Source organism: Monodon monoceros, unplaced genomic scaffold (assembly GCF_005190385.1).
Source record: "Monodon monoceros isolate NGI ecotype Baffin Bay Population unplaced genomic scaffold, NGI_Narwhal_1 Super_Scaffold_21, whole genome shotgun sequence".
NCBI classification, from domain to species: domain Eukaryota; kingdom Metazoa; phylum Chordata; class Mammalia; order Artiodactyla; family Monodontidae; genus Monodon; species Monodon monoceros.
Genome location: NW_021703778.1, coordinates 99119801 through 99134708, shown reverse-complemented (window position 1 = coordinate 99134708; position 14908 = coordinate 99119801). Strand labels below are relative to the sequence as shown.

The following is a 14908-nucleotide window of genomic DNA, read 5'->3' as shown; positions in this document are numbered from 1 at the left end:
GTGTGTGTGTGTGTGTGTGTGTGTGTGTGTGTGTGTGTGTGTGTGTATTTTTCTGCTTCCAGAGGAGCTAGTTTGACTAGGCTGCAGCCAGAGGACTTCAACCCCAGACCTAAAACACAAAGTCTGTCCTGTTGGGAAGGCCCTATTTGAAACCTAGAATAGGAAGAGCTTTTAGTAGAGAGGGGACAAGTAGGGAGCAGAGGGCGGGCGAGAGGGAGGAAGTCAGATATTTCACCTTACATAAGAGCAAGAAGAGGAGTGAGGATCAGGTACCAAGTCGTCTGCACTCAGTGTCCCCCCAAAGCCGCCAGGCCCTAGTTGCCTGGCCCAGATCCTGGACGCTTGGGAATGAGTCTAAGTTTTACTATGAAAATAGCTGTGGTCCTTGGGTAAGTCATTTCCTCTCACAGTTTCCTCACCTCTGAAATGACTCGATGATCTCTAAAGTCTGTTTCAATACCAACAGTGCCCAGAGGCCTTCTGCCCTATCTCCCTGCAGTGCTGCTGTTGGCAGGGGTTAGGGACATCGGCATGGAGGAAGGGACACAGGAGCAGCAGGGACTCAGGGAAGTAGGGGCAGGGGTCAGGAATGAAGACCCACTCACAGTAACACCGGCGGTAGCTGGGTCCTTGCCCTCCATGAGTCTATAAATGTTCTCCAGGGCTTCATCCGGGCTTTTCCCCTTGAACTTCTTCTGGCCCAGTTCTTTCATTGCTTCCTGGAACTGTTGGAAAGTGATGGTTCGGGCATTCTTGGCCCTGATCAGTCAGACAGAAATCCAGGAACTCAGGAACATGAACTCATCACCTTCCAAGGTCCAACCCTCCCCTTACTCAGACAGGGCCTCTACACACTGAGTGCCTTGACGACAGGGGCTAGCACAGTGCCAGAAGCCCTCCCGCATCCCACCACCTCGTTAGTTCTACTCACCACCCCCCGCTCCCGTCTCTGGTCCCTTACTTGACTTTGCTGAACACGATGTCCACGTCAGTGGAGGTGACCCTCTTGTCATCCATGATGCCACAGTCTTTGCACAGCTTGGAGAAGTTCTTGTTGTTCATTTCAGTGCCACTGCTTGACGATCCTCCAAAGACAGCAAACCGCTGGAATGTTCTTTCTGCTTCTGATGCCATGATCAACTGGAGGTGGGGGAGGACAGTATGGGGGGAGACTCGGGGGTGAGGGAGGAGGGGAAGGGAGGACTGAGGAGTAATAATGATGAAGGTTAAAGTAAAATCAGGGGCTTCCCTGGTGGCGCAGTGGTTGAGAATCTGCCTGCTAATGCAGGGGACACGGGTTCAAGCCCTGGTCTGGGAAGATCCCACATGCCGCGGAGCAACTAGGCCCGTGAGCCTCAACTACTGAGCCTGCGCGTCTGGAGGCTGTGCTCCACAACAAGAGAGGCCGCGATAGTGAGAGGCCCGCGCACTGCGATGAAGAGTGGCCCCCGCTTGCCACAACTAGAGAAAGCCCTCGCACGGAAACGAAGACCCAACACAGCCCTAAATTAATTAATTAATTAAGAAAAAAAAAAGAGTAAATCCTATAAAAACAAAAAAGTAAAATCAGAATCAGCAACAGGAACAAACCCCCTTTTCCCTCTCCCTCCCTCCCCCCTTCCCTCTGATTCCCATCTGACCTACTGTTCCCAGTACAAGGGATACTAGTGTGGATCCTACATACTGAATAATCACCACCACCACCCACTGCCCCATCACTTCTGTGTACCTGAGAGTACCCAGATGGTGTCTGACCCTTCCCAGCCTTTGTAAGTAAGTGTGTGCAGATCTGTGGGAGCCGGCTGGCTGGGGAGACTGTGTGGCAGTGGGAAGACTGGGGAGAAGAGGGAAGTTTCTATGACCTCAGCAGTGTTTCTGTGACATAATTTTCAGCCCTTGCTACAGTCCTAATCTTTGGGGGTGGGGTTCTTAGGTCCCTACCTTGCATGCTGCATTGAGCATGTTGCCAACCTCCTGATCTCTGCAGGTGATCAAGCTTCCCTCATGGTTTCAGCCCCGCTTGACCCAGTCCTCTGGGTCTTGATCAAATTGCCTTATGCTCTGTCCCTCAACAAAAGCTGAGGAGAGCTCAGGGAAGGAGTTAATGGAAACAGGTTGACATCAGTCCAACATTGTCCTTTTTTCTAGTCTCCAGGCCCAGGTTCGTGACCAACGTGGAGAATCCCACTGGCTTTGGCAGACCAGGTGTAATAGGAGCTTAAATGGCTTCCAAAGTTGGGCCCCACGTGGAAAGAGCACGGGCCTTGGAGGGTCACACATCTGGGTGGGTCAGGGTGAGGTTGAGCCTCAGACTCTAGATAATTTTCTGAGCAGGTCAAGGATGTTCCTTTTTTGTTTGTTTGTTTTGGGCTGCGTCGCATGGCTTGTGGGGATTGAACCTGGCCCTGGCAGTGAAGGCACTGAGTAACCACTGGACCGCCAGGGAATTCCACCCCCCACTTTTCTTTTAAAGTAACGCTATAATTTTATTCAGTTTTTTCTAAATGTGTTGTTTCTTCTTTCAGAAGGGGTTTCTCTTTGGTCTTTTCTCTGGCTGGAAACCATACAGATGAATGAACTTCAGGGCCCCTAAAAGAGAGGAACTAGGTTGGCGACTTTCCTCTCCTTCCCATCTAATCAGTCACCGATTCCTATAATTTCCCTTGTCTTACAAATCCACTCCTTTCTTTCCATTGCTATTCCTCCCACACTTTATTCAAGTCCCTGTCATCTCATATCTAGTTGATTATCCTAACTTCTAAATGACCTCTTTCCTAAGTCAAATGCTTCACCCTTATCCACCCCATAATCCATCTCTTTTAAACCCCCCATCAGATTAATTTTCACAGAACAATTATTTATCCATTGCTCCTACTCAAGAACACTCTATGGATCTTCAAACCTTTCTGAAATGCCAAACCTTTTTGCCTGTCATTCAAGGACCTTCACACTTGGCTCCACTCTACCTTACCAAACATCACCCACCTTTCATCAACATTACTCTTCATCTGGGGCCATAATGGCCTAATCATTATATGCTTCAGAAGCTACCTGAAGCCTAGTGGAGAGAGAATAACCTTGGAGTGGAATGAATCTGGGGATTTCAGTCTTAGATAACTCATCTACTAGCTGAGTGGCCTTGGGCAAGTCACTAAACATCTCTGAGCTTTAATTTCTTCATCTGTATAGTGAGGACAATAGTACTTACTTTATATAGTATTAGGGGATAATATATGGGAATTACCTTGCACATAGTAGCTACTATTCAATTTATCCTAGTAACTTGTGTATTTCTGTCTCAAAACTTTCCTTCATGATCTCTCTCTGCCTGGATAGAATGCCCCTCCTTACCACTCAAGTACTCCATTGTTGTACTCTTCATAGGGTTTACCCTAGGAACAAAACCCTTTTCCTGGGACTTCCCTGGTGGCACAGTGGTTAAGAAACCACTTGCCATTGCAGGGGACACAGGTTCGAGCCCTGGTCTGGGAAAATCCCACATGCCACAGAGCAGCTAAGCCCTTGCGCCACAACTACCGAGACTGCTCTCTGGTGCCCGTGAGCCACAACTACTGAGCTCACGAGCCACAACTACTGAAGCCCACGCGCCTAGAGCCCGTGCTCCGCAACAAGAGAAGCCACCACAATGAGAAGCCTGTGCACCGCAACAAAGAGCAGCCCCCACTCGCCACAACTAGAGAAAGCCCGTGCGCAGCAACAAAGACCCAACGCAGCCAAAAGTAAATAAGTAAAAAATAAATTCATTTAAAAAGCCCAAAATGAAACAGCTTGAGCACTGGTTGCTTTAAAAGAAAACCAACCCTTTTCCTCCTCTGAATTATACTAAGATAATGGTTCCTAGCCTGTGGGCTGCAGCCTCCTGGGGCAAGGGTTTCTGAGTTATTGCAAGGACCTCTGCAATCTGTATGTACACAGAAGACTGGTTGTTGAGTAAATAATAAGCTTTGCACATGTAGGTGCATAGATGCATAGATGTTGCGATTATCAGAAGACTGAACAAATTTATTTGAAAGTATTGCTGAATTCACGGTTTGTCCCCATCAGGGGATTCTAAAACCTTCATTTGGAAATGGAAATCTCTGATCTCCCACTTGAAAAGGGTGGGAAACTATTGCTATAGGACTTACTGTCTAAACAATTAATTTATATTTACATCACTTCTTAATTTTTTCTATCTTTATACCTTCACTCAACTACTGGATCCTATGCTCTAGAGAGGATATGACTAGACATCACACTTCTTTGAATTCCATCTATACAGTGGCTTGTATGGAGCAGGTACTTAAAACTGTGGCTTACTGGAAGGTATAGTTTGAAGCTGCTTCTGGCCCAAGAGAAGGAAATTAGAGACAGAAGTATTCTTGTTGGGCCACTGACACTGGGCCAGGCTGAGACCTGCCCTGACAAGGAGGAACCCCATCTTAGATCAGAAGCAGCCTCATTACTGCCTGTGGCAGGCTGAGACCCCAAGCCTAGGAAGCAAACAGATCCCAGTGGAAATTTCCCAACTCCTGTCTGCCCTACGCCCCTGCGTTGGCCCCTTATCAGGTTCCCCCTGAGTCATCCTGACCCAGAGACGAATTTAGATGCTGGAACCTCCAGGTCCTTCCCTCCCCCACTCCAAGTAACACTACTTTAGACACATCAGAGGAGGCTGCCGGCAGAAGCTCTCACCCTAGGCTCTCTTTCTCCCCCAGTTGCAGTCGGGCTGGAGAAATCTCTCTTCTGTCTTATGCATCTTTATCTACAGTCCCAATTCCAGCAGGCTTTTCCTTGTCCGGGAGAGTGTTAATATGACATCCAGAGGGGAGAGGGGACTAGGAGAGGAGCCAGGGTACCCAGCTTCTGTGCCAGTTTCTGGGTAAATAGTTATGAAGGGAGTGAGGGAAAGGAATGGAGGAAAACTTGGGTGCTCCAAATTGGGGGATCTAGGGGAGATCCTTTAGATGTGGGGCTGCTGAAAGCTGGGCTTGATCCTGACCGGTTCTACTCTGGGTCACCTCCTCCCTTTTGGGCCCTCCTTTCCAATAGACCCTGCCAAGTGGGGATGAAAGGGGCATTGATGTTCCTTGGATGGGATTGGGTCGTGAGTGGTGAGGGTGGTGGTGGTGGGCAGTTCCCAGGCAGGAGGGGGCAGGCAATTTGGGGGTCTTGGTGGGGGCAGTCTGAGCTGGTGTTGAAGTTGGCAGCTCCAGTTCCATTGGCCATTGTTCCCAACTGGCCTGGCGCCCAGCCCCCGAAATGGCAACTTGGGAGCCAGGCTGAAGGAGGATAGGGTGGGGACCTCAGGGGGGGAGGGGGCCTGGAAAGGGTGCAGGTGGGGAGAAATTCAGACTGGTGTCCTTTTGTCTAAGACAACTTTGAATCCCTTTAGCCACATAACGATCCCCTTCTGGGTGGATTTCCTCTTAGGGGCACAGGGAGGGTGCATATAAGTGGGGGGAGGGCAGGGCGAGTGAGGGGTCCAGGATGTCAAACCCACCCAGGCCCTGAGAGACGCAGCAGTGCCTGAGAAACCAGCGCCTGGGCAATGCGATTCCGCCGGGCCGACCTGGCCTCACCGTCCTTCTCTGGGCCAGACTAGAAGGGGTTAGCTCGGAAGCCACAGGGTCTCTTGGGTCCCAGCCCAGGACACTGCGTCCTCCCCAAGCCCCCACTCCACCTCCACAGAGTTAACTCCACCCCTGCGCCTGTTTACCCAAGAGTCAGAACCCCTGGGGGTCCCTGGCCCCTCCTCCGCCCCCCCTTGGGGCCTTGACCCGGGCGTCCCCGTTGGCCCACCCCCCCCCCCCCCCCCCCCCGCTCCCGCGATCTCCCTCTATTTATAGCAGCCCCCCGCACTCCCCGTCCCCCCCTCCCCGCCTTGTTTTCCAACTCCTCAGGGAGCGGCCGGAGAGAAGGCGTCGGGACACTGCGGAGAGAGAGGAGGTACCAAGGGCCCTGGGAGCCCCCGAGCTGGAACTCCTGCGCCCTCGACGCTCCCACCTCCAGCCCCCACCGCCCAGTCCGCGCAGGCACACCTTCCCCTCCCAGCGGGCGAGACCCCCGCCTCCTCAGCAGCGATCCTCCCTTAACCTAGTACTCTGTTTCCGGGCGGGTGGAGTCAAATTCGTGGGATGCCAGCGCCCTGGATTCGCCTCCCTTTTACCCGTCCCCACCTCGGAGTCTGGGGGCGAAGTAAGGAGCCTGAGTGCGACAGGCAGAGCCAGGTCACGGGCGGGCGCAGTGCTGCGGGCGGGCGTGGGGATCCCCCGCGGGATCAAGGGATCCCCGCGTACCCCACAGCCGCCCCGTTGCGGGTAGCCGGGACCGGAGCCTGGACGCACCCAGCAGTTTGCTTTCCTTAGAGCTCCCTTCGGGCCCCCAGCACAGGCCCTCCCAGAGCGGCAGGCAGCCTGGGGCGGGGGGAAGGGGGGCGTGTTTACAAGGGGTCTGGGGCGGATCTGCTGGGATCCGGCGGCCCGTGGGCGGGCGAGGGCGGGCCGGGGGCGGGTCTGTGGGGAGCCCGAGCCGGGGCGGGCCGGGGAGTCAAAGGCAAGTGAAGGTGGAAGCGGCCGCGGCGGCAGCAGGTAGGGGGAAGGGCGGGCGAGGGGCCGCGGGGCCTGGCTGGCGCCGAAGGGGCCGGTGGCGGGCGGGGTGCGGTTTGATCCCGCTCCCTCGGAGATGACGGCTCGCGGGAAGGGGCCCGCCGGGAGGGCCGCTGGGCCGCCGCGCACAAAGGCGGAGGCTCCGCGGGCTGCAGGGCGTGTTTGGGGCGTGCGCGAGGTTGTGTCCGGGGTCCAGGGCGCTCCGCGCCAGCCGCGCGAGCTTGTCAGTCCCCACGCGGACGCGCAGCGGAGGGACTCGTAGGGACAGGTCCCGGGGGCCGGGCCCAGTCAGTCCCTTCTGTCCTACTCATCCCTTCCCAGCCGGCGCTCGGCCTTTGCAGGTCGTCGGGGCAGGCTGGGAAGAGATTGTGGGACCGCCCCTCACTCCCCGCTGCCTCACCCCTTCTCCACTCGCGGACCTACACCGAGACTGGGTGGAGGAGAGAAGCGAAGGCACGAGGCTTAAAAAAAATTTTTTTTTAAATAGTGGAGAGAAACAGCCGTGCTCTGCTACCCCATCTCACTCGAGAGCTGTCAAAAATCTTGGGGATCCCCTAGTCCCCACTTGTAGTTTGCAAATGAGAAATTGAGGGCAAGAGTAGTGACAGGCTGAGCCAAGGTCACACTGGTAGCAGCAGAACCTCGGACTAGAATCCAGAGGTTCTGACACAAGCCATGCTCTTTCCTCCACATCAGCACTTCCTTCTCTCCTCTCCCAGCCTCCCCCCCCGCTCCCCGCCTGGACTGATACCTGCTCTCTGTGTTGCCCCGAAGACCCCTCCAGCCTGTACTGATTCTAGTTGAAGCCTAGGGAAGACTTGTTCACTGGACTTGGGGGTACAAATTGGGGAGGGTTAGTGACCTGGCAAGGGTTGGTGACGCAGGTAGTCCAGGTCTTGGCTTAGGCTTTCTGTCCCTAAAAGACCCAGGGTCTGTCTCCCATGTCATTCACCTCATTGCCTTGTTTTCTCAGACCCCAGAGCCAGGAGGAGTGAGAACCCTGACCCTTAACCCCACTGCATACAGCCAATAGGAGCCCAGTAAGTGACCCCACCCCCAGGCTGCTGGCCCTTTACTGTGCTGGTCTGCACAGGTGCTCTGCTCCTTGCCCTGGTCCCAAAGATTGAATATATGCTAATTTATTCACAGTCAGGAAGAAGAGTCTTGAGAGGAAGGGAGGCACTGAGTCAGTTGGACACAGATGTCCCTTGTCCTTCTTTTCTTGTTTCCCCCTCCCCCTCTTGGTCATGTTACTCAGGTCATTTTTAGCCCCTTTCCCTTTGCGCTGCTGACTTTGGGGCTTTAGTTGAAGGTCACAGTCCATGGTGAACTCTCATTACCCATCCTTAGTATCTTTAGAGTACCCAGTCACTGAGCCACGAGTTTCATCCCCTACCTAACTAGGAGTGTGGGGTGGCCCCTAAATATAGCCTGGGACACCCGAGCTGCACTGCTGCCCCACTCTGGTATTTCCATCCAGGACAGGGGAGAGGGGTCCGGAGGTGTGGGTGTTGAGGGGTGTTGGGGGTGGCCAGGCTAAAAGGAAGTGGTGTCCTGAGCCCTCCTGCACAAGCCCTCCTCCCCAGCTGCCTGGATCTGGAGCTGCGGGCAGGAAAGGCTCTCTCTGTGTCCCGGAGTAGTCCTCAGCTCCCGGGGCCCTCTGCGCCCTATTGTCCAGGGCTGAGAGAGGAAGCCAGCTGTTCGAGGAGGTGCGGGGGTATGGAGCCAGCCTCCCCAGTCTCCGTGTTTCCTCACCCTGCCAGGCCACCATGGCGGAGCTGCAGGAGGTGCAGATCACGGAGGAGAAGCCGCTGTTGCCGGGGCAGACACCTGAGGTGGCCAAGGTTATCAGAGACCCTCTGACTCCCAGGCCCGAATTCCAGACCTTCAGGCATCCCCCTCACTCCTTACCTTCCCAAATCCATGATCTCCGTCTAACCACACCCCTGCTTTCTCCACGTCTACCCGCGTTTCTCTCCCCATACACCACAGTTGAGAGTCCAGGCTTCTGTCCTGTAACTACGCTAACCTTCATCCTCTCCGTGTCTCTTTTTGTCAATCTCTTTCTGTCTTTGGTCTCTGTTGTTCTCTTTACCTACCTTTCTTTATCTGTATCTGTCTCTCCATCTGACTCTGCGTGGCTGTGTGTTTCTGTGTGTATCTGTCCGTGTGTGTCTTTCTCCAGGAGGCTGAGTTAGCTGCCCGAATCCTCCTGGACCAGGGACAGGTAACAGCTTGGGGCAGCCGCAGGTGGGAGGAGGGGCTGTCCTCTCCCCAGGAAGGAAAGGGCCGCTACCTGGCTCTCTCACCTCTCTGCTTCCTCTCCTTCTATTCCAGTCCTTTCCTGTCCCCATCTCTCCCTTTCGTTCCTTCTCCTCCCTTCTCAGAGTTCCCTGATGCTCTGCGATCTTTCATTATTCTTTTCCACCCTCAAAATCATCTTCCAGTGTCATTTTTACCTAAACTGAATTCTTGCCGATCCTGTTTCTATTTTTTGGTTCCCGTCTCCTCTCTTTTCCCCCCTCCCCTCAACTCCCTGACTTTTGTGGAGGTTCCTCCCCTGCCTCTTTTCCTCTTAGCCTAACTCCTACCTGATGGTGTGACCTGTTTTCCTGCAGACTCACTCTGTGGAGACACCTTATGGCTCCATCACTTTTACTGTCTATGGCACCCCCAAACCCAAACGCCCAGCGATACTCACCTACCACGATGTGGGACTCAACTGTAAGGACCTTCACTTCCCCTCCCATTTCTTTCTGGGAAGAGGCTGCGGGGAAGGGTAAAACCCTGGTCAGTGTGAGGGGAAGGGTCAGTATGGGAAGGGAGCCATGTGGCATGTCAAGGAAAAGTTCTCTCCTAGCCTGACTGTGGCATGAAAGAAAGAGGGTGGGTTCTGACTTGGGGATATTTTCCCTGTCTAATTCTACTCTTGGGGCGATGGGGATTCTCTTTAGATAAATCCTGCTTCCAGCCGCTGTTTCAATTTGCGGATATGCAGGAAATCATTCAGAACTTCGTGCGGGTTCACGTGGATGCCCCTGGAATGGAAGAGGGGGCTCCCGTGTTCCCTTTGGGGTGAGAATTAGCTCCTTCCCTCCTCATCAGACTGTGAGGCACATGGCAGGCATGGAGAAGATTGGACCGGGGAAGAAGGAAGGGAGGGCGAGTGGTAATTCTGGGAGAGGAAGAGTAGGATACTTGAGGTGGGGGCCGTAAGGGCAGGTTGCTATTTTCCTCAACATTCCTTTCTTCCCCAGATATCAGTACCCATCTCTGGACCAGCTTGCGGACATGATCCCTTGCATCCTGCAGTACTTAAAGTGAGAGGCCTGGGGACCCCTCCAAGCCAGAGTTCTCTTTCCAGCACAAGGTGGCCCTTAGAGCTCCTGTGCCCACCATGGCTCCTGGGCGAGTTCTGTGTGGACTAGAAGTATCCTCCCTTCTCCACGCTCCAATCTGATTGTTGAGAGGAAGTGGGTGGGTGTGGAAAACTGACTTGAGTCAGCAGAGTAGCCCTAAGGGATAGAGGAGAAGAAAAGGAAGCTGTGTGCCTGGCCCTGCCTCAGGCTGAGGAGGGGCTTCTCTGATCTGGAAGCTAGAGAAGAAAGAGGAGGGGGTGACACAATCCCCGAGGAACCAGACAGACCTGTCTTTCCCTCCCACCCCCTCTGCCTCCTCCAGACACACACCTGGTGCCCTCGGCACCCTGTGTGTGAGGGGAGTGGGAGAAGGAAAAGAAAGAAACCAGGCAAGGCCTCCCTGATGCACATTTAGTGCTGGTGATGTGGGGCTCTGTCCTTGGCTTGGCTTTTCCTGGGCACCAGGGCCCTGGGCAGCTCTGGTTCACCCTTTGGCTCTCTTTCTCCCCATTCTTCCTGTTGTTCACGAAAGTTGTATCTTTTATTTAACATCTTGCTTCAAGTTCCCTTCTTCCCAGTTCTCTAGAGGAACCAGGAACTAAAACAGAACAAGTTGAACTAGCTCCTGAAAGTTGAGGATGGACAAACAGCTACATAGGAAACAGTGTCTGCTTGGTGTTTCTTTTCAAGACACTCACTCTCCCAGAGGGAGCTGGGGGAAGACTTCAGGGACTGACGCTGACCACCAGTGTCCATTTTTAGCTCCTTGGCACCTTCTTTTTCAGCATCCCCCAAAGGAAGGTCCCTTTCTGTCCTTTGTGCCCGTGGCCTTGGGAAGGAGGGTGAGGAGTTTGGAGAGTCAAAGTTTTGGACACCAGGACCCATTAGACCTACATTTCCCTTTCACAGTTTCTCCACAATAATTGGAGTCGGTGTTGGAGCTGGGGCCTACGTCCTGTCGCGATATGCTGTAAGAAATAAAAAACCCCAGACGAGGGAAAGGCAGGTCCAAGGCCCAGGCAGACTATTGTTTACTAGTGTGTGCTTAGGGGGAGGACGTGCGTAAGAGGGTGGGGAGACAGGCCCCGTGCAGCCTGGGGTGGATGGAGCTCACCGGGGAGGGGTAAGGCCATGTATGCCTCTGATTTCCGTTCCTTCTACTGCCCCTCAGCTTACCCACCCGGATACTGTCGAGGGTCTTGTCCTCATCAACATCGATCCCAATGCCAAGGGCTGGATGGACTGGGCAGCCCACAAGGTTTGGAGGGGCCTGTGCGCTGAGATCTAGGGCGGGCTTCCCCATATGGGTCCATTCAGGCTCTAACAACATAACTGATTGGCCTGTGAGCTTCAAGGAGGGAGGATGGAGCAGGAAAGAAGCCATGTCACTTTGCCTAGGTCTCTTCTCCACCTAATGTCCTGAGCTTTCTTACCTGCCCTTTCCACGTAGCTAACAGGCCTCACCTCTTCCATTCCGGAGATGATCCTTGGACATCTTTTCAGCCAGGTAAGTGGTTGTGGAAGTTGGAAGAAGTAGAGGGGACCAGCAGGGACTGGAATGCTTGGGGTGACTTCCTTACTTGAGATAGGATCTGGGGAGGGAAGAGGGCTTGCCTCTTCGCATCCAGTAACTGTTGACTTCCCTTCCCAGCCCTAATTATTCTCCCTCTTCTTTCCTTCAGGAAGAGCTGTCTGGAAATTCTGAGTTGATACAGAAGTATAGAAATATCATTACACACGCCCCCAACCTGGAGAACATTGAACTGTACTGGAACAGCTACAACAAGTGAGTGGGCATGTAAGAAAAATGTAGAAGCAGTAACGGGGGTCATGGGAGGCACAGAGAAGAGGAGGGGAGGCTGGGAAGTAGGCCGTGCAAGGCGGGCAGGATTCGGTGGGGAGCTGGGGCAGCTGCAGGACAGACCCAAGGGGGAGAATTATGAGGAGCCGGCCCCCTTGCTCCTGTTACTTCCTTAGATTTTTGGATTCGCAGAAGTTAGATGATCTCGTGTCTTTGTGCCCTTCATCCCCTTCACTGCCCTCTGACCAGGGACCTTGGGCACAAATGACCATAGGGCTCATGCTTGAGGCCTGTGTGCCACCTTCTCCTTCAGTTCCCACCTGTAATCACCAATATTTGACTCTAATTTTGGGGAGGAAGATAACTTCCTCACGGGGGACCTGGCTTCTGTCTGGATGGATAGCACTACTTGCCTAAAATTCCTACTCTTCCTTTGCACCCTCTTTAGTCGCCGAGACCTGAACTTTGAGCGTGGAAGCGATATCACCCTCAAGTAAGACTTTAAGGGATAAAGCTTTGCCTCTCTCCCTGGATCTTCCCTAGGTGCTTCCATCCTTTAGAAGGAGAGTCTTTTGCCAGGGAATTTTCTTGTCACCTGCCCCCCCGCTCCATCCTATTTAGCAAATCACGACCCTCTAGGTCTTACCACTTTGAACCCTGTTAGTGGGGTCGGTGAGGTTCAAAAGGCTGTTTCCTCTTTGGAGCCAACATCTTCCAGCTGCTCTTCTGGGAGAAGACGGGGGAGGGAGTGCCAGGGGCTCACCGCCGACTCCTCGACACTATGCCTCTAGGTGCCCTGTGATGCTGGTGGTAGGAGACCAAGCACCCCATGAAGATGCAGTGGTCAGTAGGGAATCTTGGGGTGGGTAAGGGAGGGTGGCAGTCAGAGGGCTGTCTTGCCAAGAGGCAAGCTCTGTTTGGGACAGGGAGAGCAACTTTGGGGCATAAGAGTTTGATTCCTGGTAAGAAGGAGATGGGTAGGGGGCTGATAAGAAAGAAACTGGGTCTGGGTCCCTGGGTTCCTTGTTTGAGAGGGGCCACAGGGAGTGTGGCCTCATTCATTCAGCCTCTTCCTTACTCCAGGTGGAATGTAACTCAAAACTGGACCCCACCCAGACTTCTTTCCTCAAGGTCAGTAACCGTACTCCACGCCCAGCCTGACTCCTGGCCCCCTGTCCAGAGCCATAGATCCTCTCTACATTCAGCTGCTAGGCTTCCAGGGTCCTACATGGGAGCAAGTGGGTGGGTGGAGTAAAAAAAAAAATAAAAAACACCCTAAAGGCCTGGAGTGGGGAATCTGGGGAAGAGAGACCCTCTTCTACCTCTCGGCATGGCTCTTTATTTATGTGTGTATCACTTTTTCTGGATGGCTGTCTCCTGAACAGATGGCTGACTCCGGAGGTCAGCCCCAGCTGACTCAGGTGAGTACCCCTGCCATCTGTGGGGTGGGATATTAGTGGCCCTGAACTATAGCCTTTGCCACACACCCCATCTCTAACGTGCCACGGCCGTGAGCTCTAGCTCAGCTTCTAACCTCCCCTCGCTGTCTCCCTCTCCTTGTTTTACTTTTACAGCCAGGCAAGCTGACCGAGGCCTTCAAGTACTTCCTGCAAGGCATGGGCTATAGTGAGTATGTGGGTCAGAGGCTGTCATGAGGACAAGGGATGTTGGCACAGGAGGAGGGAGGGGCGCTGAAGGGAGCAACCCATTTAGGCTTATTCCTGGATTTACAACCATCTGCAAAATCAAGCTCATTGACCCCCTGGCCCCATCTATAACTCTCATCTCCAGCCAGGCACCCCACTCTTGAGTTCCCAGCCTCTCTTCCCCTCTCCTCTCTGACTGCCTGCTTCTCCTCCTGTCTCCACAGTGGCCTCGTCATGCATGACTCGCCTGTCCCGGTCTCGCACAGCCTCCCTGACCAGTGCCGCATCCCTGGATGGCAACCGATCCCGCTCTCGCACCCTGTCCCAGAGCAGCGAGTCTGGGCCTCTCCCTTCAGGGCCCCCAGGGCACACCATGGAGGTCTCCTGTTGAATGACCCTTGTTGCCCTGGGTGTAGGACCCAGCCCTCATCTCCCCCAGCACTAACCTGGGAGGTGCGTAGGGCACTGGGCCAGAGTGAGCAAGGGAAGCGGGGCAGATCGTGTGCGGAGAGGAACTTGATCTTTGATTGCTACCCTAACCTTGACCTCTAACCTGTGATTCCCCTCAGCTCCTGGGAGAGATGTCCTAATATCTCTTAGGGACCCAGACCCCTAAATGACCCCCCTCCATCATGGTGTTAAGGCAGAGAAGGCACATATCCCCTCTCCCCACTCTGGGTGTCTGTAGCTAAGGGATAAGAGGTTGTTGTAGTTGTCCATGGCGCCTCCTCCAGACTCTGCCTCCTTATGCCATATTGCAAGAGTCGGGGGCTCGGGGCTGGGGCACCACTCACCAAAGCTGATATGGCTTCTCATGAACGCTTCAGACTGCTGAAGGGCATAGGCCTAAATGAATGTGTGTCGGGAGAACTGCTTATGGGTTCGTGGTCCTCAGGATGTGACAGAAACATTCAGTGTGGAAATGGAAGCTGGAATGGGAAGTGGTGGGCAGTGAACAAGTGTGACAGAAGGATTGGAGCTGGGCAATAGGAAGGGGCCTGGGGCCATTGGCTGCTCTAACTTTGGTAGCTGTCTAGACAGTGTGTGTCTAGAGTGGGAGGCGGGGAGGGAGCCAAGCTGGGCAGGGCTGCTTGGGGCTTGGCATCGCGGTGGGAAGGGCTGCCTTGGGGTTCTGACCACAGTGCGTTATGTGTGTGGGGCGCCCTCCTGTCTCCCACAACTTCTGCTGTAACAATAAACTGTAGAGGAATCCGAGTTCCATTATTCTTCTTTGTCCGAGTATGCCTGCCTCATGCCCCTTTCCTGCCCTCTCCCTGCCCAGCTCTCACATTCTCTTCTCAAAGTGACAAAAACCATGGGAGAGGGCTTATATAGCATAGACACACCACAAAATGTGACCTCATAGTTACTGGTCCCTATTCCAATAGAATGGTATTGTCCTCGATATTGATAGTATTTTCAAGTTTGGGGTGGGAGGAGCTACTCGGATCTTAGGATACTTCGTATCTGTGGAATGGACCATTGAGAAATGCC

General features: G+C 53.8%; 2 protein-coding genes across 11 annotated transcripts in view; one reads left to right on the top strand and one right to left on the bottom strand.

Annotated features, from left to right (window-relative positions):
* TPPP2 (tubulin polymerization promoting protein family member 2) overlaps positions 1-6394 on the bottom strand; it is a 16484-nt gene extending 10090 nt beyond the window's left edge. For 2 of the 3 annotated variants that reach the window (XM_029237090.1, XM_029237091.1), the window contains exons 1-4: positions 6042-6394; positions 1942-2589; positions 962-1203; positions 606-759 (exon numbers count right to left, since the gene is read on the bottom strand). In XM_029237090.1, the coding sequence (XP_029092923.1) occupies positions 606-759; positions 962-1203; positions 1942-1962 (417 nt within the window). In that variant the 5' untranslated portion in view covers positions 1963-2589; positions 6042-6394. Of the gene's footprint in view, positions 1-605; positions 760-961; positions 1204-1941; positions 2590-6041 lie in introns of those variants that run through there. The other variant, XM_029237092.1, reaches the window with a different exon arrangement.
* Positions 5852-14649, top strand: NDRG2 (NDRG family member 2). Of its 8 annotated transcripts, none has more exons than XM_029237081.1 (17): positions 5852-5949; positions 7582-7648; positions 8372-8452; positions 8794-8835; positions 9227-9332; positions 9563-9683; positions 9866-9928; positions 10877-10937; positions 11139-11225; positions 11418-11474; positions 11650-11753; positions 12217-12261; positions 12560-12611; positions 12852-12899; positions 13154-13189; positions 13343-13394; positions 13639-14638. In XM_029237081.1, exons 3-17 carry the CDS (start codon positions 8378-8380, stop codon positions 13803-13805), a joined length of 1116 nt encoding a protein of 371 aa, XP_029092914.1. In that variant the 5' UTR covers positions 5852-5949; positions 7582-7648; positions 8372-8377; the 3' UTR covers positions 13806-14638. The 8 variants fall into 8 exon arrangements, with proteins under 8 accessions (XP_029092914.1, XP_029092919.1, XP_029092913.1 ...); XM_029237080.1 differs by lacking the exon at positions 5852-5949 and adding an exon at positions 6512-6590; XM_029237086.1 differs by lacking the exon at positions 8794-8835.
* Positions 14650-14908: the final 259 nt, after the last annotated feature.

What these genes read in the sequence shown, in the direction of transcription:
- NDRG2 (XM_029237081.1), top strand. Translation starts at nt 8,378, where the DNA reads ATGGCGGAGCTGCAGGAGGTGCAGATCACGGAGGAGAAGCCGCTGTTG. An exon ending in GCTCCCGTGTTCCCTTTGGG is followed by an intron (nt 9,684 to 9,865) that starts GTGAGAATTAGC and finishes TTTCTTCCCCAG; the next exon opens with ATATCAGTACCCATCTCTGG. An exon ending in GGAAGCGATATCACCCTCAA is followed by an intron (nt 12,262 to 12,559) that starts GTAAGACTTTAA and finishes CTATGCCTCTAG; the next exon opens with GTGCCCTGTGATGCTGGTGG.